General features: G+C 42.8%; 1 protein-coding gene across 1 annotated transcript; it reads left to right on the plus strand.

Annotated features, from left to right (window-relative positions):
* The first annotated feature begins 2118 nt into the window (after window positions 1-2118).
* LOC124137498 lies at window positions 2119-7148 on the plus strand. The gene is made up of 3 exons (XM_046503831.2): window positions 2119-2484; window positions 3888-4200; window positions 5006-7148. Exons 1-3 carry the CDS (start codon window positions 2404-2406, stop codon window positions 6043-6045), a joined length of 1434 nt encoding a protein of 477 aa, XP_046359787.2. The 5' UTR covers window positions 2119-2403; the 3' UTR covers window positions 6046-7148.
* The last annotated feature ends 17040 nt before the right edge of the window (window positions 7149-24188 follow it).

The raw sequence follows: 24188 nt of genomic DNA on the forward strand, positions 1-24188 counted from the left end.
CTCATGATATCAATCACTGATTTATCTGTTCCGGACTCAATTATTTACATGACTTCGTCATAGAGCTGGAATATTGCCGAGTGTGTCGTTAAACATCAAAGAAACAAATCAGGACCATATCATCAGTACTTGAAACTAGACAAAGGATTTTATATACGCTTCGTTACCTTTGCAATGTTATTGGCGCCTCGTGGGCAAAGGGAGGCTACTCCAAGACCCACTAAGCTCAGGAGTGAAAACCAAGAAAAATCACTCATAAGCTTACACTTTTATTAGTAAAGCCTGCTTATAGCAGGGGGATCCCGCCTCGTTCTGGTTCTACAGCGCCTATGGAGAATGTAATTTGATACCAGGTTGAAACACCACTGATCAACAAGAAAGTGGTGTCATTAGAAATATCTTATTTACTTAGAAGTTAAAATAAAAGAAGCCCTTACTTTTTCACATATGAATTCATCATAGGTCCACCTCCAATTATAAGTAATTATCATGATATAATGATACAGCCTGGCTCCAGTAAACGGTCCAAAAGTAATATGTTCACACTTCCGGTTGTACAGTTTTTCCCTGTAGTTCAACTTCAATATCAGGATCTTTTTATCTCAAGCCATATAAAGCATTATTCTACATTTTGTATTGGTTGTTGGTGTATTTGGAAAAGAGTCAATCACAGAAAAAGGTGGAGCTTTAGTATAGTGTAGCAATCTGGTTGGTTAAAGAGCATCACCCTTTCTGAAACATTTCATTCAGAAATAGCTGGTTCTGGAATTCACTTTGTGTCAACAGTTTACACTTTATCGCTGATATCTGTGATCGTGGTGAAAGACCTGTCACCCGAGGTCAAATATATCGTCTTTGTTTTGTGTAAATATAATGATATCATCTATTCAAATGGACAGTTCTTCATTAGGGGTAAACGATGTGACTGGAGGGTCACATACTTCTTGTCCAGGATCTTTCTATCCCACAAGTGCTAAAAACAAACTGTCATTACTACAGTCTTGTGGGATAATTAAGTAAACAATTTATTAAATTGTATTGGCACTTGTATCCTGTGCAAATGAAGAAAAAAATTCAGAAGCCACTAGTTGATTCTGCCCCCATAATGACGTGTTTAGGTCACGTGACCAAACCAAGACGCCGGATTGGTTGGAAATGGAAAACTGTCGTCTGCTCCAAATTGCCATACATTTTTAGACTTTTATTGCAAGGTAATGCCAGGGAGATACTTCTTTTTATTGTTTCTTGATTGGATTAAGAAAGTGATATATTTGTAAACATACAGATATGAAATAATCATCTGTATATACAGTTTGCATTGTACTCCCTGTCTTCCAAATGTGGCATAATATCTATACATGTGCAGATACAGAAAGTATAGTTTCAAAAGGTACTGACACGACATTAGACTATGAATGGAATGATTTTAACACATATTTTGATGGAGACTACTTAAATATTCCTAATGAAGAGTACCAACTATTGTCCAGCGATAGTGGAGAGGAATTTTGATAACAATGATGGAAATTTTGCCCTGGTGGATGTTCGTGCATGGTTGGACTATCTTGCTGACACAACTAAATATATAACATGTATTCTTTTAACAGATACACATGACTTAAATTAAATATGGGGCTCAACACTATCATGATTTTTTAATCATGATATGGCAAACTCATCAACATGATCATGATCCTCAGTTAATAACCTATATTTCCCCTTTAATCACATAATTCATGCCTGTTGAAATTAATGGAACTGTAACGTAATAACATCTTTGTAAATGCATGAAAACAATATCTGTGATGTTGACAGTTTGTAAAAGTTGTATCATATTGTTGTTAATACATAGTATCCTTGTGTATTTTTGAGCATAATTAACAAACGTAACATAAACATTATGATTTTCCTGGCAATCAGTCACTTACATAACAGTTTGATTCTATCTGTGATAATAACATTTAAAAGATACTGAAGTATATTGTTTTGTGTTATTCTTTGACGAATGTACTAACACAAATATTACTGCAGACATAGCAGGACACCATGTTTGTGTGTTACTCTCTGCCTTCCTGGGGCGGTTGAACTAGACGTCATCGAAGAGAGTGCTCATCTCTCTTAGGGGCCAGTTTTAGATATCACATTTCGCATTCTCAAAGCGAGGCCATTAAAACGCGGGAAAATGAAGAAAATGGGGAATACCCTGCTGAAAGTGTTAACGCAATCAGTCAGGAGCGCAGTCATTCGCACTGCAACGATCACGTCACTTTGTAAACAAACCCTCCAACTCAGGCCGAGTTTGATCGATCTGTTTTCGATTAATGGGTCAGTACGGGAGCTCGGTGAAGAGAAATGCTGTGATTCCGCCACGTCTTCTACATGTAACTTCAAGCACGGTTCAGGATGGGACCTCTGCCACACTCTGGAAGTGCAACAACGCTGCTCTCTGCCGCGATAATGTTGCTGCTATTTTGTCAAATGCAGGTGAGTTGATTCATCTTGCGTTATATTTGTTGATTGTTTATATCTGGTCGACAGTCAAAGACATTTCAATTTACATGCATTCTGTATTTTTCATTTGGGTTTCAATGTTTTATTTTTTAAAATAAAAAAACAACACCAATACCGTTTTTGTCCATTTTCTTAAATAATGCAATCTATGAAATAATATATGCTCATCTTTGTCGTACACGTGATTTCTATTATCGAATTCAAATACTCATTTATTCTCACATATCAGGTATTTTGGAATGTTGTGTAAAAAATGACCTAAAAGCATTAGTTTTAGTGCAATGATTTGTTTGTTTTGTTCTTTTGCTGTTTAACGCCGTACCCGTAATGTATCAGCTGTGTGTGGTTTTTCCGGAGAGCTAATTTTAGATTGAGTATACTTGTTGCACGTTCATTGGATGACCTTTGAAATTGAGATACGTGTCACGTACATTGCATAAACATCTCGGTGTGTTGTGCAATTCCAAAGGGACATAACTCTAATCATGTATGTGCTGTATTCAATAGCCGTTAAAGCTCTCATAATATATATGTGTCAATTGAATTAAATTTCATAACAGTACACACCCTTTAAACACAGTTGCCCGCTGGTATTCAAACACCAGCTAAGGCTATCTACATGTCGTATATATCTGTCTGTCTATCTATCCAACAAGTTGACGCCAATCTATCCTTACTGTATATCCAACAAGTTGGCGCCCTATCAAGTCATTCGTTTGTTTTATTCCTTACACTTGTCACTGCAATGACACTAACAGAGTATCCAGATCATTTGAATGACCTCTTCACATATTTTACTTATGTCTAAGGGTTATGTATAATTAGGAACGATAAAGTGCGATGGAAAATCCTCTCATATGCCTCTCATATATGTGTACATCTTGATAGGATTTAGACGATGAAAAGAAAGTCTGATACTGAATTATGATTCAAATTTTTATGATGATGATTTTATTTATATCAGATTATCTTTGAAATTTCTGTATTTACTATATACTCTATTTCTGTAACTACAAATTACTGGACCCGTGAAGATTCCGGGGTAGAATAGGCCTCAGCAACCCATGCTTGCCGTAAAAGGTGACTATGCTTGTCGTAGAAGGCGACTAACGGGATCGGGTGGTCAGGCTCGCTGACTTGGTTGATGCATGTCATCGATCCCAAATGCGTGGGTCGATGCTCATGATATTAATCACTGGATTGTCTGGCCCAGACTCAATTATTTACAGACCGCCGTCATACAGCTGGAATATTGCTGAGTGCGGCGTTAAACAACAAACCAACCAAACCAATTACAAATTACTGTAAATAATTTCATATGATTTTTTTCTTTAAAATCGATGGCTTGAATTTTCCAAACTCTCTTTTTGTTCCAGATACCGACAGTAACCGCCATTTCTGAACAAAACCAAACGAAAATACCGACTGATCTTCAGCCAGCAGATGCACACCGCTCTGACAACTCTTCAAGTCCAACGTCCTCTGCAGACAAACCTTCACGAGACTGCCCCCATGAAGAGTTTTTACGAGACGGAAGCACGTGCAGCCCGTGCGCTAGGATATGCCCACCCTCCATGTACATTTCAACACCGTGCTCGGCCGAAATGGACACCCAGTGTGCCTTCTGCCCGTCTTCAAATGTCACACGCCTGAGTCTTTATCCTGGTTGTCAAGAACGTCATGGAGCAGGTTATTATTATAATAATAATAATAATAATAATAATAATAATAATAATAATAATACACCCGATTTGTATAATGAAAAAATGGCACGGGGTTGAAACAATAGATTGCAAAATAACAATGTGATTAATGCCTGCCTCAATTCGTGCTTTCCTTCCAAATAAAACTGACAAATGTGTTTCGACAGTGTATTTTGTTGAGGGAAATACGGTGAACACACGGTGTTCGACAAGACTAGATTGCAAAGTACATTTTCAATCGAGGGCACGTGTGGCCGTCCCACACGTTCCAAATGCCACATTTGCCATGCCTAAGTGACTGAGTGAGTTGGGTTTAAAGCCGCTTTTAACAGTATTAAGTAATATCGTGGCGCGTCAGCTTAATCCGGGAGGAACGCCCGAAGTGATGCAGGTCTCAGACGTTTACCACTTCAGGTGAAACCCACAAGCACGGGTATGGTGCTGACAAACCTAGAACCATAATCGTGGCGAACCGGGATTCGAACACACTCATAGGTTTCTGGCGTACCCAAGGGACGCAACTCTGCACAGCGAATCGCGGCGCCTTAGACGACTGGGCCACCCGTGCCCCCGCCATGCCTACGACGTACGTGGAGATCATGTGATTGTTGGTTGGAATGCCAAATTCGGTCTGATTATAAATATTTCTTTTGTGCTAGTGGGTTTAACCAAAGTGTAAAAGTCAAAGGACCGCACCACGCTGTAACGGAAACAGTGTTTAAAGCGGCGATAAACTGGAAACATGTAGGAGTGTACATTGTGTCGCAAATATAATTTCTCTTTGTTTTCAGATAACACTTCGCCTGGTTTGATAAACGGACTGAAGGAAATGCTGACTTCATACAAGGACAACTTCTATATTCTTGCTTCTTGTTTTGTCTTGTTCACTGTTATCATTTTGTTTTGTTATTTGCGGGGGAAGTGCCGCACGTGCACTTACCTCTGCCAGTCATGTAAAACTAACGCGACAGTTCCACCAGAAGCTCATATCATGGTTGAGTATATAAACCCCGCTTTGTCATCGTTAAGAGAATGGCTAGGAGACCGCTTGGGTGAACCGGGTTTGACAAACGCTGCTGCAGACAGGATCCTCTCAGTAGAAGACGCTATCTCTGGAGCCATTGAAGTAAAAGCTGTTGAAGATGCAAGTGGCCAGGCAATACAACCTGATACAGTTATCGCAGATGTCACCAAACGTCAGCTGCCGTCTGTATCTGACCAGTATGTACAGAAAGTCGGTGAATCGGATGTGTCGTTTGTGAAAGCATACCATCCACCAACTTCCTCTGCTCCAAGACAGTCGGACACCTCCAATGGTCAGTCGACCAACCGTCAGTCTGCACACGTGGCTTTCAACGATCGGCCACAAGCCACCTCTGGTGACACGTACCAGAATATGACGTCTTACACCACTCCGAAGTCAAGGTCATCAGGTCAGAGGTCATGGAATAGAGGTCAGTCAAGGTCAAGGTCTCACGTCATATTCAATGACATTTCATGTTCCAATACCGAAAGCGAGGGTGGTACGAGACTCAAGTCTAAAACTTCAGGATTGACACTTGATGACGGGATCGCAGGAAAAGGGCTTCATCCCGATCTGCCTCGTCCCTGTGAAGCGTCAGAAGAATTGTCTCCACAACAGAGAGATTTACCGATTTTACATAAATTCGACACTGGCGATGTGTTTCACTATTACTTATCAGACTCATCCGCTGCTAGTTCAACAAGAAGCAGCATTATCGGTGACCCCAGACTGAATATAAAAAAGGATGTCGACCAGAGGTTGGTTCAATGTATCGATGATTTCGTAGAGGGGACCTTCAACCGATAGTGAAGCTATGTACGTATGTAGACGGTGCCGAGTAGGTACAGATCATCTGACAAAAGAAGCTATATTCAAGCAATGTAGGTGTGTGGACGGTGCCGAGTAGGTACAGATCATCTGACAAAAGAAGCTATATTCAAGCAATGTAGGTGTGTGGACGGTGCCGAGTAGGTACAGATCATCTGACAAAAGAAGCTATATTCAAGCAATGAAGGTGTGTGGACGGTGCCGAGTAGGTACAGATCATCTGACAAAAGAAGCTATATTCAAGCAATGTAGGTGTGTGGACGGTGCCGAGTAGGTACAGATCATCTGACAAAAGAAGATCTATTCAAGCAATGTAGGTGTGTGGACGGTGCCGAGTAGGTACAGATCATCTGACAAAAGAAGCTATATTCAAGCAATGTAGGTGTGTGGACGGTGCCGAGTAGGTACAGATCATCTGACAAAAGAAGCTCTATTCAAGCAATGTAGGTGTGTGGACGGTGCCGAGTAGGTACAGATCATCTGACAAAAGAAGCTATATTCAAGCATTGTAGGTGTGTGGACGGTGCCGAGTAGGTACAGATCATCTGACAAAAGAAGCTATATTCAAGCAATGTAGGTGTGTGGACGGTGCCGAGTAGGTACAGATCATCTGACAAAAGAAGCTATATTCAAGCAATGAAGGTTTGTGGACGGTGCCGAGTAGGTACAGATCATCTGACAAAAGAAGCTATATTCAAGCAATGTAGGTGTGTAGACGGTGCCGAGTAGGTACAGATCATCTGACAAAAGAAGTTATATTTAAGCAAAGTAGGTGTGTGGACGGTGCCGAGTAGGTACAGATCATCTGACAAAAGAAGCTATATTCAAGCATTGAAGGTGTGTGGACGGTGCCGAGTAGGTACAGTTCATCTGACAAAAGAAGCTCTATTCAAGCAATGTAGGTGTGTGGACGGTGCCGAGTAGGTACAGATCATCTGACAAAAGAAGCTATATTCAAGCAATGTAGGTGTGTGGACGGTGCCGAGTAGGTACAGATCATCTGACAAAAGAAGCTATATTCAAGCAATGTAGGTGTGTGGACGGTGCCGAGTAGGTACAGATCATCTGACAAAAGAAGCTATGTTCAAGCATTGTAGGTGTGTGGACGGTGCCGAGTAGGTACAGATCATCTGATATTCTAGTTGTGCCTGAGATGCTGGTTCAAAACAAATCTGTGAAAAGAATAGCCTTATTCCAAGATGGCGGACTGGATACTATAGAAAAATGATCCTGGGTACCCGGATTAGCAACAGGCAGTGTTACTCCAATTTATGATGAAACGGTTCAAAGACACGGCGGCAGTTAATAGGACTAGTTAGGAATATACAAAGGACTTTAAAAGATGGTACATGTTCTTTAGGGGATGAAACCAGGACTATCAGCTCGGAGTCAGTTTACTGTGTCTGAGTGGGGTATCCATGTTAAACTGCGGCATGGTATCTCAGTGGGCTAGCACTATTAAATCGGCATTAGTCCGGTCTAGTACAAGCAGCCACATACACACGCACGCACATACACACGTGCATGCACGTCACCATATAAGTGCAATAATCTTGAAAGCGACGTCAAACCCCATTTCACCTCACCCACCCCTCCCCACCTCCTTGCGCTACCATTGCTTATAAAACGCGTCCACAGCAGTAGTGAGTTGTTTTTTTATCTCCTTTTCTGTGTTAATGTTTTTTCCTGTTGTTTTAAAATAAATACAAACAAATAATTCATATATATATATTTTTCACTTATAAATCTTCATGAAATCACAGCGGAATAGTGAAAAATTCAGCTTTTGAGGAAGTGATACATGTCACGTCAAATATACATGCACATATTACCTAGCCGCAATCACTGGACCAGAAAATCCAGTGATTGACATCACTAACATCTATATACACAATTGGGATACAATGACGTGCATCAACCAAGTCAGCGAGCCTGACCACGCGACGTGTCCGGAGGTGTCCGCAAAGGATCCGTAAAACGGAAAGTGCATTTTTTTCGGCTGTGAAGCATGAGTTGCTGAAGATAAGTTCTAATCCGCATCTTCACGGGTAGCTCCGCTTCCAGCAGTATTTCAGTTATTATACCAGCTGAATGATGAGGGAGTAAAGCCCGACGTGATGCGGGTCTTCTAGTCGTCATCACGATGATGAAACCCACACACATGGAAATGGTGCTGACAAACCTATTGACATAACCAGAGCGAATCTGGGACTCGAACCCACGACCGTAGATTCCTTGCACATCCAAGGGAAGGAACTCTGCACACAGAGAATTGCGGCGCCTAGGACGACTGGACCATCCCTTGTAAGTTATATGTGAGTAATACCCAGTATACACGGCACTACCAGCATGCCCAGTGAACAATTTGTTGTTTGTAAAACACGAGAACAGTTCCTCCCCCCACCCCCACCCCCCATCTCATTTCTACGGAAGCCTTTTAGGGCCGTTTGTTTTTTTGTTTTTTTTCTCTCGAAATTTCAAGATACTAAGTTGAAGTTTTATATCTTGAAATTTCAACAGAGTATATTGAACTTTCAACATAACATCTTGAAATTTCAAGTAAGTATAAAATAAATGGCCCCAAAAGGCTTCCGTTCATATGCATCTGTTTGCAAATCAGTTTTGTTTGGAGCCCGAGTAAAATGTTCCATAGGTCCAAACTAAGTGTAACACAAAACTTTAAACACAATATTCATTCTGTCAAAACACAATGGTAAATAAAATGTACGGCTGTGTATAACATATGACCGAAAGGGGTTGCACATATCGACTGGCGATACATTGTCAATACAAGTAGGTACTTCTGGAACTGGAGCACAGGTACAGATGGCCAAGGCGTCTTTGGTGTCGGAATCCGCTATGCGGAGCTGCGTACCTTAGGGATGCGGGCAACCCATGATCGTAGTTCGAATCCAATATTCGCCTGATCTTAATTCTTGGTGTGTAAAGCGGAACCAAGAAGCACGGGTATGGTGCTATGTGGGAGAGATATAAAAACTGCATCACATCATGCTGAAACATCATGATGCCACTGAATAAACTTACCAAAGCTTACATAACTTATATGTTAAGTGTCAGTTAACAAAGTACTTATATATTCATGATGTATTGTGAATACGTTTGTTTTATTGTGTTTAAAACAAATATGTATATTTTTTAAATGTGAAGTTTACACCATATACGAGTTCGGTCACATGGCAGCGAAATTGATGTTCATAAGTACTGTATATGAACGACACGTTGTGACGTGCATAAGTACTGTACAGTAAACTACGTTTATAACGAACACGGTTATAACGAACTAACGGGTATAACGAACTGACTTTTTAGTCCCGAATATATGCTGTAGTTATGCTGTATATATGCTTATAACGAATTACGGTTATAACGAACTAAAGTCCCTTTGAGTTCGTTATAACCGTAGTTTACTGTATATGAACGACACAATAAACGGTTGGAAAAAGCAGACTGTTGTTGTTTTAGAGATACAGAGCAAATGTTCTTTACCATACGTCTTCGAATACAATTTACCACATACGTTTCAGCTATAAACCAGCAGACTGAAACACTTCATTGAATACCTTGACTTTATAGAGTCTAATATGCACATCGTGTATCGTTGAAGAACGAGTTGTGCAAAGTTGTTTAAACGTTGACTCCATGTATCAAGTTGCTGTGACTCAAAAGCATCACAAATATGGGAACACAAGCGAACACAATATCCAGCGCCATAAACAAATTACAAAGCGCCATTGATGTGATCCATATGTGAAAGTGAAGAAGTAGCAAACTTTAAGTCCCTCCCAAACAATCTCGTTTCTGGTCTCCCCTGCGTTTTTTCTCAACGGCATTTTCAAGACTTAAACCAAGGGCAGGTAACTCTAACTGGCCTACGCGGAAACTTTTATTATAATAGTATTGATTTGCAATACAATCTGCACGTAGCCTTGTATTGCGTTCTGATGAGCCTTTTAGCTATTTAAGCCACCATTGACAAAACTTGCGTGGCCGCATCAGTTTAGGGCAAACCAAAATACCAGAAACGTAGACTTTTGTGGGGTCTTACGACAAATGCGCCATGACAATAGTGCAATTAGAGGCTACCAGTATCGTCAGAGCTTCACGGGTCATGTCAAACGTGAATCCAATGGCCGGTATGCGGCCTAATAGTGGCGCGTGTCTGTTTTTCAGCCAGTTAAGGTAATGAGTCTTTAACTCACGAACGTCAAATGAAACCTGAACCGTGCTTGACGTTTGTACCAATACTTCACATGTAGAAATGCTGCGGCACGTGTTGCACGAGAGATACGTCCAGTGTCATGTGAGCACTCGTCTTTGCCTCGCTGCACTCACTCACTTAAGATTAGCGACGACACCGATAAGCAGCTGAATGTATTCAAAGCAGGTGAGCTATCATAGTATATGTGAATACAGTGGGCGATATGGGGTGTAATCGTGGCGGGTGTCTGTTTTTTTTTACAGATAATGAACCTGTGTATAATAAGCCTATGTATAACTCACGGAAGTCAAATGAGCCGTGCGTGAAGTTTGTGCGAACTCGACCCTTGTCGGAAACTGAGCAATGGCTGACCCGTAATGGGATGTAATGGGTGCTGCGGCACATGGTTCACGAGAAGTACTGCCCATGTCATCAGAACCTGCAGGTTTCCCCATCGCTGGAATCGTTTCATAAGAATAGCAAAGCAATCGCACGTATTCAAACACGGGGATTACTGACGATGGATGATGACCAGGTGAGCTTTCATAGCTGGTATCTACACATTAGGTATGGCCATCTTGTTATACAAGTCTTCCTCAGGCCTGGCCCGTCGTTCCGCCAACACCCGCCTCGTCGTGTCATACTGGTCTGGGTCCGGGCACTCATTCATCCTGCTTGTCATCACCAGATGACTGTACACGCCTTGGGTCTCCGCCACCTTAAACCGCATTGGATTCCACTTCCACAACACGTCATAATCACCTTCATTAACTTCGTCACCATGCTGGGGTTGTTTGACATTTGTTTGACGATCTCTATTTACAAATTCGACGTCAGCAGTTGAATAATCGTTCTTGGTGCCCTCGGGCTTCGGGGGCATTGGGCGATATATGGCAACCCTTTCTTTCGGTGAAGCTCTCTTTGCTTTCTTCTTTTTGAAACTGAAAATAAACACAATTAAACCAATTGCTTGTATTGAAATCAAAGTGTGTTTTTAAATTTAAAGATGATCAACAATAAGAAAATATATTATATAAATTATGTATCGATTGTCATTTAAGATATTTTCTTGAAGGTTCTGCACAACGGAGACGCAGGGACTATGAAGAAGACTTTTCGATCCTTTGTTTTAAACTGGAAAAGGGAACACTGCTCGATTCTGACTTAAATTAGATGAATTTCCGTCTCAGAGTAGCGGCAGTAATCGTTGAATCCAGTTGAATGAATCGACGTCATCTGAGTCGTTGAATTGGGTTGAATGAAATTGACCTTCATATCTTTGTACTAATTAACACAGTCTGGTAAACTGTTACTTAAACGGATATGGATAAGCTTAGATGGCTATTCTTCCAGATATATCTCAACTTAATGCCGAATAGGAATCTTTGGTTTGTTTGTTTGTTGTTTAACGCCGCACTCAGCACTATTCCAGCTATATGACGCCTTCTGTGAATAATCGAGTCTGGACCAGACAATCCAGTGACTGACATCATGAGTATCGATCTGCGCAATTGGGATCGATGACATGCGTCAACCAAGTCAGCAAACCTGACCACCCGATCCCTTTAGTCGCCTCTTACGACGAGCATAGTCGCCTTTTACGGCCAGCATGGGTTGCTGAAGAAAATAGATAGATTGTTACTGATCACTAAAGGTGGACCTGTGGTGTGGTCTTTGGAGAGTTACTGGTCAAATGAATGGAAATAAACTTAAAAGATAAGAGTGTTTTGAACTTACATTTGTTTAGATGTTTCAGCATATGTACGGTACCATCGCAGTGTTCTAGCAAAACTTATAACAACTTAACAACTTAAAACAATGAACAATAATCAAAGCCGTCGGGCCTCAATGACGCACAATAAGCAAGGTGTGGCACAATGGGGCACAATAAGCGAGATGGGGCACAATGACGCACAATAAGCGAGGTGGAGCACAATAATGCACAATAAGCGAGGTATGGCACAATAAGCGAGGTGGCGCCCACTGACGTACAATAAACGGGGTGGGGCACATAATGCGTGTTGGGGAACAATGATGCACATAAAGCAAGGTGTAGAACAATGATGCACAATAAGCGAGGTGGGGCACAATAAGTGTGTTGGGGCAAATTGGTGCACATAAAGCGAGGTGTGGAACAATGATGCACAATAAGCGAGGTGGGACACAATGATGCACAATAAGCGAGGTGTGGCACAATAAGCGAGGTGGCGCCCACTGACGTACAAAAAACGAGGTGGGGCACAATAAGCGTGTTGGGGAACAATGGTGCACATAAAGCAAGGTGTCGAACAATGGTGCACAATAAGCGAGGTGGGGCACAATGGTGCACATAAAGCGATGTGGGACACAATGATGCACAATAAGCTAGGTGGGGCACAATGGCGAACAATAAGCGAGGTGGGGCACAAAAAGCGAGGTTGGGTACAATGGCGCACAATAAGCGAGTTCTGGAACAATGATGCACAATAAGCGAGGTGGGGCACAATGGCGCACAATAAGTGAGGTGGGGCACAATGATGCACAATAAGCGAGGTGGGGCACAATGATGCACAATAAGCGAGTTGTGGAACAATGACGCACAATAAGCGAGGAGGGGCACAATGGCGCACAATAAGTGAGGTGGGGCATAATGAGGCACAATAAGCGAGGTTGGGCGCAATAACGCACAATAAGCGAGGTTGGTTAGATTCAATTTTGAACAAAAAAGCGAAGTGGGGCACAATTGGGCACAATAAGAGAGGATGGGCACAGTTACGCACAATAAGCGAGGTGTGGCACAATGACGCACAATAAGTGAGGTGGCGCACAATGACGCACAATAAGCGAGGTGGGGCACAATGACGCACAATAAGCGAGGTGGCGCCCACTGACGTACAATAAACGAGGTGGGGCACAATGGGGCACATAAAGCAAGGTGTGGAACAATGGTGCACATAAAGCAAGTTGAGGAACAATATGCACAATAAGCGAGTTTGGGCACAATGATGCACAATAAGCGAGGTATGGCACAATAAGCGAGGTGGCGCCCACTGACGTACAATAAACGAGGTCGGGCACAATGTTGCACATAAAGCAAGGTGTGGACAATGATGCATAATAAGATAGGTGTGGCACAATGATGCACATTAAGATAGGTGAGGCACAATGATGCACAATAAGCGAGGTGGGGCACAATGATGCTCAATAAGATAGGTGAGGCACAATGATGCACAATAAGATAGGTGAGGCACAATGATGCACAATAAGATAGGTGAGGCACAATGATTCACAATAAGCGAGGTGGGGCACAATGATGCACAATAAGCGAGGTGGGGCACAATGATGCACAATAAGATAGGTGAGGCACAATGATGCACAATAAGATGGGTGAGGCACAATGATGCACAATAAGCGAGGTGGGGCACAATGATGCACAATAAGCGAGGTGGGGCACAATGATGCACAATAATATAGGTGAGGCACAATGATGCACAATAATATAGGTGAGGCACAATGATGCACAATAAGCGAGGTGGGGCACAATGATGCACAAAAAGATAGGTGAGGCACAATGATGCACAATAAGCGAGGTGGCGCACAATGACGCACAATAAGCGAGGTGGGGCACAATGATGCACAATAAGCGAGGTGGCGCCCACTGACGTACAATAAACGAGGTGGGGAACAATGGTGCACATAAAGCAAGGTGTGGAACAATGGTGCACATAAAGCAAGTTGAGGAACAATATGCACAATAAGCGAGTTTGGGCACAATGATGCACAATAAGCGAGGTATGGCACAATAAGCGAGGTGGCGCCCACTGACGTACAATAAACGAGGTCGGGCACAATGTTGCACATAAAGCAAGGTGTGGACAATGATGCATAATAAGATAGGTGTGGCACAATGATGCACAATAAGATAGGTGAGGCACAATGATGCACAATAAGCGAGGTGGGGCACAATGATGCACAATAAGATAGGTGAGGCACAATGATGCACAATAAGATAGGTGAGGCACAATGATGCACAATAATATAGGTGAGGAACAATGAAGCACAATAAGCGAGGTGGGGCACAATGATGCACAATAAGCGAGGTGGGGCACCCTGATGCACAATAAGATAGGTGAGGCACAATGATGCACAATAAGATAGGTGAGGCACAATGATGCACAATAAGCGAGGTGGGGCACAATGATGCACAATAAGCGAGGTGGGGCACAATGATGCACAATAATATAGGTGAGGCACAATGATGCACAATAAGCGAGGTGAGGCACAATGATGCACAATAAGCGAGGTGGGGCACAATGATGCACAATAAGATAGGTGAGGCACAATGATGCACAATAAGATAGGTGAGGCACAGTGATGCACAATAAGCGAGGTGAGGCACAATGGTGCACATAAAGCAAGGTGTGGAACAATGATGCACAATAAGCGAGGTGGGGCACAATGATGCACAATAAGCGAGGTGGGGCACAATGATGCACAATAAGCGAGGTGGCGCCCACTGACGTACAATAAACGAGGTGGGGCACAATAAGCGAGGTGGGGCACAATGATGCACAAAAAGGGAGGTGGGGCACAATGATGCACAATAAGCGAGGAGGGGCGCAATAAGCAAGTTGGGACACACTGGTGCACATATAGCAAGGTGTGGAACAATGACGCAAAATAAGTGAGGTGGGGCACAATGGCGCACAATAAGCAAGGTGGGGCACAATGGCGCACAATAAGCGAGGTTGGACACAGTGACGCACAATAAGCGAGTTGGGGCACAATGGTGCACATAAAGCAAGGTGTGGAACAATGATGCACAATAAGCGAGGTGGGGCACAATGATGCACAATAAGCGAGGTGGGGCACAATGATGCACAATAAGCGAGGTATGGCACAATGGCGCACAATAAGCGAAGTGGGGCACAATGATTCACAATAAGCGAGGTGGGGCACAATAAGCGAGTTGGGGCACACTGGTGCACATAAAGCAAGGTGTGGAACAATGACGCACAATAAGTGAGGTGGGGCACAATGGCACACAATAAGTGAGGTGGGGCACAATGGCGCACAATAAGCGAGGTGGGGTACAATGATGCACACTAAGCGAAGTGGGGCACAATGATTCTCAATAAGCGAGGTGGGGCACAATAAGCGAGTTGGGGCACAATGGTGTACATAAAGCGAGGTGTGGAACAATGATGCACAATAAGCGAGGTGGGGTACAATGATGCACAAAAAGGGAGGTGGGGCACAATGATGTTCAATAAGCGAGGAGGGGCGCAATAAGCGAGTTGGGGCACACTGGTGCACATATAGCAATGTGTGGAACAATGACGCACAATAAGTGAGGTGGGGCACAATGGCGCACAATAAGCGAGGTGGGGCACAATGGCGCACAATAAGCGAGGTTGGACACAGTGACGCACAATAAGCGAGTTGGGGCACAATGGTGCACATAAAGCAAGTTGTGGAACAATGATGCACAATAAGCGAGGTGGGGCACAATGGCGCACAATTAGCGAGGTGGGGCACAATGATTCACATTAAGCGAGTTGGGGCGCAACGGCACACACTAAGTGAGGTGGGGCACAATGGCACACAATAAACGAGGTGGGGCACAATGATGCACATAAAGCAAGTTGTGGAACAATTATGCACAATAAACGAGGTGGAGCACAATAATGCACAATAAGCGAGGTATGTCACAATAAGCGAGGTGGCGCCCACTGACGTACAATAAGCGTGTTTGGGAACAATGGTGCACATAAAGCAAGGTGTGGAACAATGATGCACAATAAGCGAGGTGTGGCGCAATGACGCACAATAAGCGAGGTTGGTTAGATTCAATTATGAACAATAAGCGAAGTGGAGCACAGTGGGGCACAATAAGCGAGGATGGGCACAGTTACGCACAATAAGCGAGGTGTGGCACAATGACGCACAATAAGTGAGGTGGTGCACAATGACGCACAATAAGCGAGTTGGGGCACAATGGCGCACAATAAGCGTGGTTGGACAGAATGGCGCACAATGAGAGAGGTGGGGCAGAATGACGCACAAGAAGCAAAGTGGTCACAATGACGCACAAAAAGCAAGGTGAGGCACAATGGCGCACAATAAGTGAGGTGTCTTACAATGACGCACAATAAGCGAGGTTAGACAGAATGGCGCACAATAAGCGAGGTTGGACACAATGACGTTCAATAAGGTAGGTGTGGCATAGTGGCGCACAATAAGCGAGTTGAGGCACAATGGCGCACGATAAGTGAGGTGGGGCACAATGACGCACAATAAGCGAGGTTGGACACAATGACGTTCAATAAGCTAGGTGTGGCACAGTGGCGCACAATAAGCGAGTTGGGACAGAATAGCGCATAATAAGCGAGGTGGGGCACAATGACGCACAAGAAGCAAAGTGGTCACAATGACGCACAAAAAGCGAGGTGGGGCACAATGGCGCACATAAAGCAAGGTGAGGCACAATTGCGCACAATAAGTGAGGTGTCTTACAATGACGCACAATAAGCGAGGTTAGACAGAATGGCGCACAATAAGCGAGGTTGGACACAATGACGTTCAATAAGCTAGGTGTGGCACAGTGGCGCACAATAAGCGAGTTGAGGCACAATGGCGCACGATAAGTGAGGTGGGGCACAATGACGCACAATAAGCGAGGCTGGACACAATGACGTTCAATAAGCTAGGTGTGGCATAGTGGCGCACAATAAGCGAGTTGAGGCACAATGGCGCACGATAAGTGAGGTGGGGCGCAATGACGCACAATAAGCAAGGTTGGACACAATGACGTTCAATAAGCTAGGTGTGGCACAGTGGCGCACAATAAGCGAGTTGGGACAGAATAGCGTATAATAAGCGAGGTGGGGCACAATGACGCACAAGAAGCAAAGTGGTCACAATGACGCACAAAAAGCGAGGTGGGGCACAATGGCGCACAATAAGCGAGGTGGGGCAGTTACGCACTATAGGCGAGGTGGGACACAATAAGGGAGGCTGGGCACAATGGTGCACAATAAGCGAAGTAGGGCACAAAAAGCGAGTTGGGGCACAATGGCCCATAATAGGCGAGGTGAGGCACAATGACGCACAATAAGTGAGTAATGGCACAATGACGCACAATAAGCGAGGTAGGGCACAATGACGCACAATAAGCGAGGTATGGCACAAAGATGCACAATAAGCGAGGTAAGGCACAATGACGCACAATAAGCGAGTAATGGCACAATGACGCAAAATAAGCGAGGTAGGGCACAATGACGCACAATAAGCGAGGTAAGGCACAATGACGCACAATAAGAGAATTATGGCACAATGACGCACAATAAGCGAGGCATGGCACAATGACGCACAATAAGAGAATTATGGCACAATGACGCACAATAAGCGAGGCATGGCACAATGACGCACAATAAGCGAGGTAGGGCACAATGACGCACAATAAGCGAGGTAGGGCACAATGACGCACAGTAAGCGAGGTAGGGCACAATGACGCACAATAAGCGAGGTAAGGCACACCTACGCACAATAAGCGAGGTAGGGCAAAATGACGCACAATAAGCGAGGTGGGGCACAATGACGCACAATAAGCGAGGTAGGGCACAATGACGCACAATATTGCGTTATTTCTACAACCGGATGATGTACATAAAAGCGGGAAAATGGATGAATAAAGAAACTCATTTTTTTAGCATTACTGCAATTTAGGTAGACAGGACGTGACAAACAAATAAAACAGACTGCCTTGGGTATCAGTGTTGAGGAAATTAATTTCTCACCGCTTGACCAAAAAGTAGATGACGATGATGACAACAAAGATTCCTGCTTCGCCGACAAGAGCATACCATACTGAAAACCAACAACTTATGTGTATAATTATATTTAGCTAAACAACTAAATGCCGTTATTGACACGCCAACACAAATTCTCCTACTTATGATTATTATATTTTTTCTGCCATTTCTAATTTTACGATCTAACTCCAAAACAAACCAAGAGCTCGTGACGTCACCAGTTCCTCACAATCCCCACTTCGTCAAATCTCTTTACTTCTCACTTTATCTCGTCTTCCGCTGTCTGCCACGGAACTGTGCTCCTGAGACCAGGGTGTCATTTAATCAGAATAAAGTAATGATAGAAAAAAACGGGGTCGCATTTGGTTTCAATACCAGATGGAGAAAACCGTAGTTTTATCGAATTAAAAAGGAAAGCATCAATATAGTTCAGTATACGTCCCACTATCAAAAAGAAGAATTCAACACAGCGCCAAAACAATGTCGTACATGTATGTCGTAAAGATGATGCATTATGAATGGGATCAGATTCGACAGTACATTTATCATTGAATGAATTATCATTTTACAAGTATAAAAACATATTACGATCTCTAAATATTAACTTGTAACGTTTGAAAGCATTTCCACTGTCCTTTAATACTGAGTACCCAAATTGGTAGCGAGATCAGAGTCCGAAACGAAATGCCTTTCGGTGTACAAATGGGTAAACGCAATGGGTAAAAATAGCAGTAGAAATGTGATTTAGAAACTTGATAAATAAGAATTACAATCTTCATCCGAATTAATCAACAACACACTTTAAAGCTTCTACAAAATGATAACTTCTTGAAAATCACAATATTCAAAAGGGGCAGTCGGGTAGCCTGGTGGTAAAGCGTTCGCTCGTCACGCCGAAGACCCGGTTCGATTCCCGACATGGGTACAATGTGTGAAGCCCATTTCTGGTGTCCCCCGCCGTAATATTGCTGGAATATTGCTAAAAGCGGCGTAGAACCATACTCACTCACTCAATATTCTAAAACAAGACCATGATCACAGAGTTACATTCAGTATATTTCCTTTGTCATTTGACTGTAATGAATCTTACAATTGTGTAGAATGGATCTAACAGTGTTCATTCTTTTTGTATACGTGAAATAAGAACTTGAAACACAAGATATGCACACTTAAATTAGACGCATTTGGTGTCTATAGATAAATATAACAGAGACAAAATGATAATAACAAACGTACCTTCTGGTTTTTCAAAGGCTGAAATGAAAGCACATTGTTACACAGCATGGTGGTGATGATGAGTGCGGGAGGAGATGGGGCAGGTGATGATAGGTGGGGGTGGGGGTGGGGGTGGGGGTGGGGGTGGGGGTAGGGATAGGGGTAGGGGTGAAGCCGGGGTGGGGGTAGGGGGTAGGGGGTTGGGGGAGGGGTAGGGGTAGGGGTAGGGGTGGTGATGATGGGTGGGGGTGGGGGTGTTCAGGGAGGAGTCTGACATTTCATCGATTTAAACAGGATGCATCGATTTCTGACGTTATTTACTCAATCTGCTACTCGCTATTCCTGTGGCCGAACTGGTAGCGGGCTCAGAATAAATAACGAAATGCCTTTCGGAAAAACAAGGTATTACAGATTACCATGTATGAAGTTGGGTTGTGCAAATACTTACAAGAGAAGAAACACGTTATTACAATGTCTGTACAGCCCCATGTCAGTGGGTGTCATGATCATGTTATTATAACATGTTTCAACACCTGCTTCATCAGATTCGGAGGTACAGTTCATTTTCATGTTTTTGAAAAAAACCATAAGAGGCGACAAGCAATACGGATTATCAGCGGTCACCAAACGAATATATGAGCCTCCGAAAACAATAGAGGAGTGAGTGATCTCGGTTTAACGCCGCTTTGTGCAGTATTTCAGTTTTGTCGTTTACATCTTTGGGGAAACCCACGAGCTGAGGTTTGGTGCTGATAAACCTAAAAACATACTGAGACTAATCTGGGATTCAAACCCGCGGACATAGGTTTACGGTACGCGTAAGGGATGCAACTCAGCACAGCCTTAAAAGACCACGACGGTTTCAGGAGCAGAACAAAAAATACTTTTACCGGAACTTACGAAAAACATTTAAAAAAACCATTACATGTGTTTTATGAAAATATGATTACTGACATTTTGCGTGTAGAAGAGGTTAACCTTTAGAGGTAGCACTTTAGAAATGGTATGCAGCTTCTTGTAGCTTGTCACTGGTCTTAGTTGGCATAATCAGGTCACTGCATGCTGTTTATTTCGGTCACAATGTCGAAACCCGAATTAAGTACTTGTTGTACATATTACGTAAGTAAATAACAAAGACGTAAAGACTTTTTCAACAAGGAACCATAATTCCAATTTTCTCAGTGTCACAGATAATACCGGGAACCACCTGTATTTAGATAGGACAAAGAATGTTTGTTTGTTGTTCAACGTCGTAGCCAGCAATATTTTAGCTATATGACGGCGGCATGTAAATAACGAACCTATATACATAGATAACATAAATATATCGCAAAAAAGCGAGCCAACCGAAGAACCGGTTATAACGAAACTAAACTCTCCCCATGACACCACCCAAATATAAACCCCTACACACAGAGTTCAATTACCAAACATTCTTTGGACATTTCGTAAACAGTATATAACATATTTACAACTTACGCATCTTGGCCAAGCCAGTTGTATAAATGGGTAGTAGTATTCACTTCTGCGCCATTCTGAAATGCACAGCAGCTCACAACAGAACATGTAGAAACTAATGCTACTTGATTTGATGTGGAAATGAATAAATTATCCATACAACTCAGTGTGGACAGGTTAATTTCCTTGATAGCGATTACCGTATGAATTGCTCAAACACAAGTCATCAGGGTGACACGTTGCGTATTGTGAATGCATTCAGCTGCTATTGCTTCCGGAACACACGGAACTATTTCTAACAACCCGACTATGTGCTGCCATTGTAGTGCTAATTTCACACCCGGAAATATTTCATCGAGATCATAACTTGAATATTATCATACCTTCAGTCCTGTGTCAGGCTTGATGGCTTAATGATACCGAGGGCCGGGCAATACTCCCTCTGTCTGTATAGGTAACCTCCCAATTGTCAGACATCCCATTTGTCAGACAGCTTATACCAGGATTAATCAAGGTTGGTTAGTCAAGCAATAGCTACCTGTTTACCTTTTATTACAGTGGAACAGACCAGAAAACACACAGTTTGAGGAATTTACATGTACAGGATAGATTTATTATGCACTTTGAGGTGAGGACAGCAGGAAAACGTACCATCCATGTAGACCGTATAAACTTCCGCAAGACACCTCAGCTGCTCATCAGTGGAAAAGATCAGGATCTTGTCTTCGTCACCGTCTGCGCAGAGGGGGGATATTCTTCCATCCCTGGTAGTGGTCCACATCCCCTCAAGGTGAACATCAGCTCTGGTCTGTGGCAGGACAGGTATTGTTGTTCGGCGATGTCGATAGAGGGAACTCTTCAAGCTGGGGAACGAAGGAAGATGTGGAACGTTTTCTGGAGCCTTCTTCAGCTTTGTAGGTAGCCTGGATAGGTGTTGCCTTTCCATGGCTCGTTTCCTCAAAGTACTGACACACATTGACAGAAAGGGGGGGGGGGGGGGGGGGGGAATGTGTGTGTATGTTTGATCGTGTCAACAGACACACCAGTGATTGGTATATTGAGCAACATTGCACGCCGATGACTAAATTGAACAAGAGTGACAACCCAATCCATTGAGTCAGTCGCCTCTTACAATAACAATAGAGTTTTTTTGGACCGACTTAAACCCGACATCGTCACGGGGGAATATGTAGAGTTGGTCAACATCAACTACGTATACTTGAATTTGTTCTTGTCTGTAGTATTTCGGCCAACCATATCATGTTATTCTCATCTCTCTGCTCAACTCATGGATGAGCGCGTAAAAGAAATGATCTTGAGAATTGAAAATACAACTCAAACCCAAAGTCTGTATTTATTATATCCATCCCAAAAGAATCCAAATACTTTAATCATGATTTATCTGAAACAGGTATGTCTTTAGAATCATGTAATCATTGTGGTTAAATCGGAAAAATCATATATATTCACTCAGCTTAGAATCATGTTTGGATCTTCACCAAAAATCTGCCTCACTCAAATAAGGAGAATCTCAATGTATGTGTGAGCTTGATGTGAGAAAGAGGAATGCTTGATGTGAAAAAGAGAAATGCTTGATGTGAGAAAGAGAAAAGCTTGAGGTGAGAAAGAGAAAAGTTTGATGTGAGAAAGAGAAAAGCTTGAGGTGAGAAAGAGAAAAGTTTGATGTGAGAAAGAGAAAAGCTTGAGGTGAGAAAGAGAAAAGCTTGATGTGAGAAAGAGAAAAGCTTGATGTGAGAAAGAGAAAAGCTTGAGGTGAGAAAGAGAAAAGCTTGATGTGAGAAAGAGAAAGGTTTGATGTGAGAAAGAGAAAAGCTTGATGTGAGAAAGAGAAAAGCTTGATGTGAGAAAGAGAAAAGCTTGAGGTGAGAAAGAGAAAAGTTTGATGTGAGAAAGAGAAAAGCTTGAGGTGAGAAAGAGAAAAGCTTGATGTGAGAAAGAGAAAAGTTTGATGTGAGAAAGAGAAAAGCTTGATGTGAGAAAGAGAAAAGCTTGAGGTGAGAAAGAGAAAAGCTTGAGGTGAGAAAGAGAAAAGCTTGAGGTGAGAAAGAGAAAAGCTTGATGTGAGAAAGAGAAAAGTTTGATGTGAGAAAGAGAAAAGCTTGAGGTGGGAAAGAGAAAAGCTTGAGGCGAGAAAGAGAAAAGCTTGATGTGAGACGAAAGCATAAAGTGATGCAGGGCTTAGACGTTTACCATGTCGATGATAACAACGTGCACTTGTGTGTTGACAAACCAAGAAACTTAATTGGGTCGAATCTTGTTTTCGGAGCACGTTGATTGGGTTTTGGCACACCAAGGGACACAATTCAGCACAACTGCCAATTGCAGAAGGAATGCCGATATGAATATAGAGTGCATGCTGGGTATCGTCGAACATCCAAGAATATCTCACATGATTTCTGCTGTGTTCTCATTACATGAACAAATAATTAAAAAAATACACTCATAGACCCCTTCAGTGTGATTATTATTCACTTGCAAAGACAAATTTCTGGTGTTCGTAACACTTGTTACGGGTAGATATTTTACTTCTAGATAGATACTTTTCTTCTAGTCCTTGACGCCTCTGCCGAACACCTGTGTCGGCCTATTCCCAACAACACTCATGGGCAACTATATCATGATATTGTTTGTTTTAAGCATAGTCCACGAGTTCAATCGAAAGAGAAAGAAACCGAAAACTTTCCGACCAAATTTGTTACTTATATTTCCAAAATATATTTAGATTTAGAAGAGTGTAATACCACAGGCAGTCTTAAAATTATATATATATATATTCTCACTATCCCACTTCATCTTCTTACTATCCCTGTCCATCCTTCTCACTATCCCACTTCATCATCTTACTATCCCTGGTCATCCTTCTCACTATCCCTGTTCATCCTTCTCACTATCCCTGTCCATCCTTCTCACCGTCCCTGTTCATCATCTCACTATCCCTGTTCATCTTCTTACTATCACTGTTCGTCCATCTCACTATCCCACTTAATCTTCTCACTATCCCTGTCCATCCTTCTCACTATACCTGTCCAACCCTTTTCACTATCCCTGTTCATCCTCCTCACTATCCCTGTATATCCTTCTCAATATCACTGTTCATCCTTCTCACTATCCCTGTTCATCCTTCTCACTATCCCTGTTCATCCTTCTCAATATCACTGTTCATCCTTCTCACTATCCCTGTTCATCCTTCTCACTATCCCTGTTCATCCTTCTCAATATCACTGTTCACCCTTCTCACTATCCCTGTTCATCCTTCTCACTATCCCTGTTCATCCTTCTCAATATCACTGTTCACCCTTCTCACTAACCCTGTTCTTCCTTCTCACTATCCCACTTAATCTTCTTACTATCCCTGTCCATCCTTCTCACTATACCTGTCCAACCCTTTTCACTATCGCTGTTCACCCTTCTCACTA

The sequence above is a fragment of the Haliotis rufescens genome, unplaced genomic scaffold (assembly GCF_023055435.1).
Source record: "Haliotis rufescens isolate VD_foot unplaced genomic scaffold, xgHalRufe1.0.p SCAF_7, whole genome shotgun sequence".
Classification (NCBI taxonomy): Eukaryota; Metazoa; Mollusca; class Gastropoda; order Lepetellida; family Haliotidae; genus Haliotis; species Haliotis rufescens.

Excerpts from the sequence above, each read along its gene's own strand:
- LOC124137498 (XM_046503831.2), top strand. The coding sequence starts at position 2,404 with ATGGGACCTCTGCCACACTCTGGAAGTGCAACAACGCTGCTCTCTGCC. Across the intron at positions 2,485-3,887 it reads TGCTATTTTGTCAAATGCAG|ATACCGACAGTAACCGCCAT; the intron begins GTGAGTTGATTC and ends TTTTTGTTCCAG. Across the intron at positions 4,201-5,005 it reads TCAAGAACGTCATGGAGCAG|ATAACACTTCGCCTGGTTTG; the intron begins GTTATTATTATA and ends CTTTGTTTTCAG.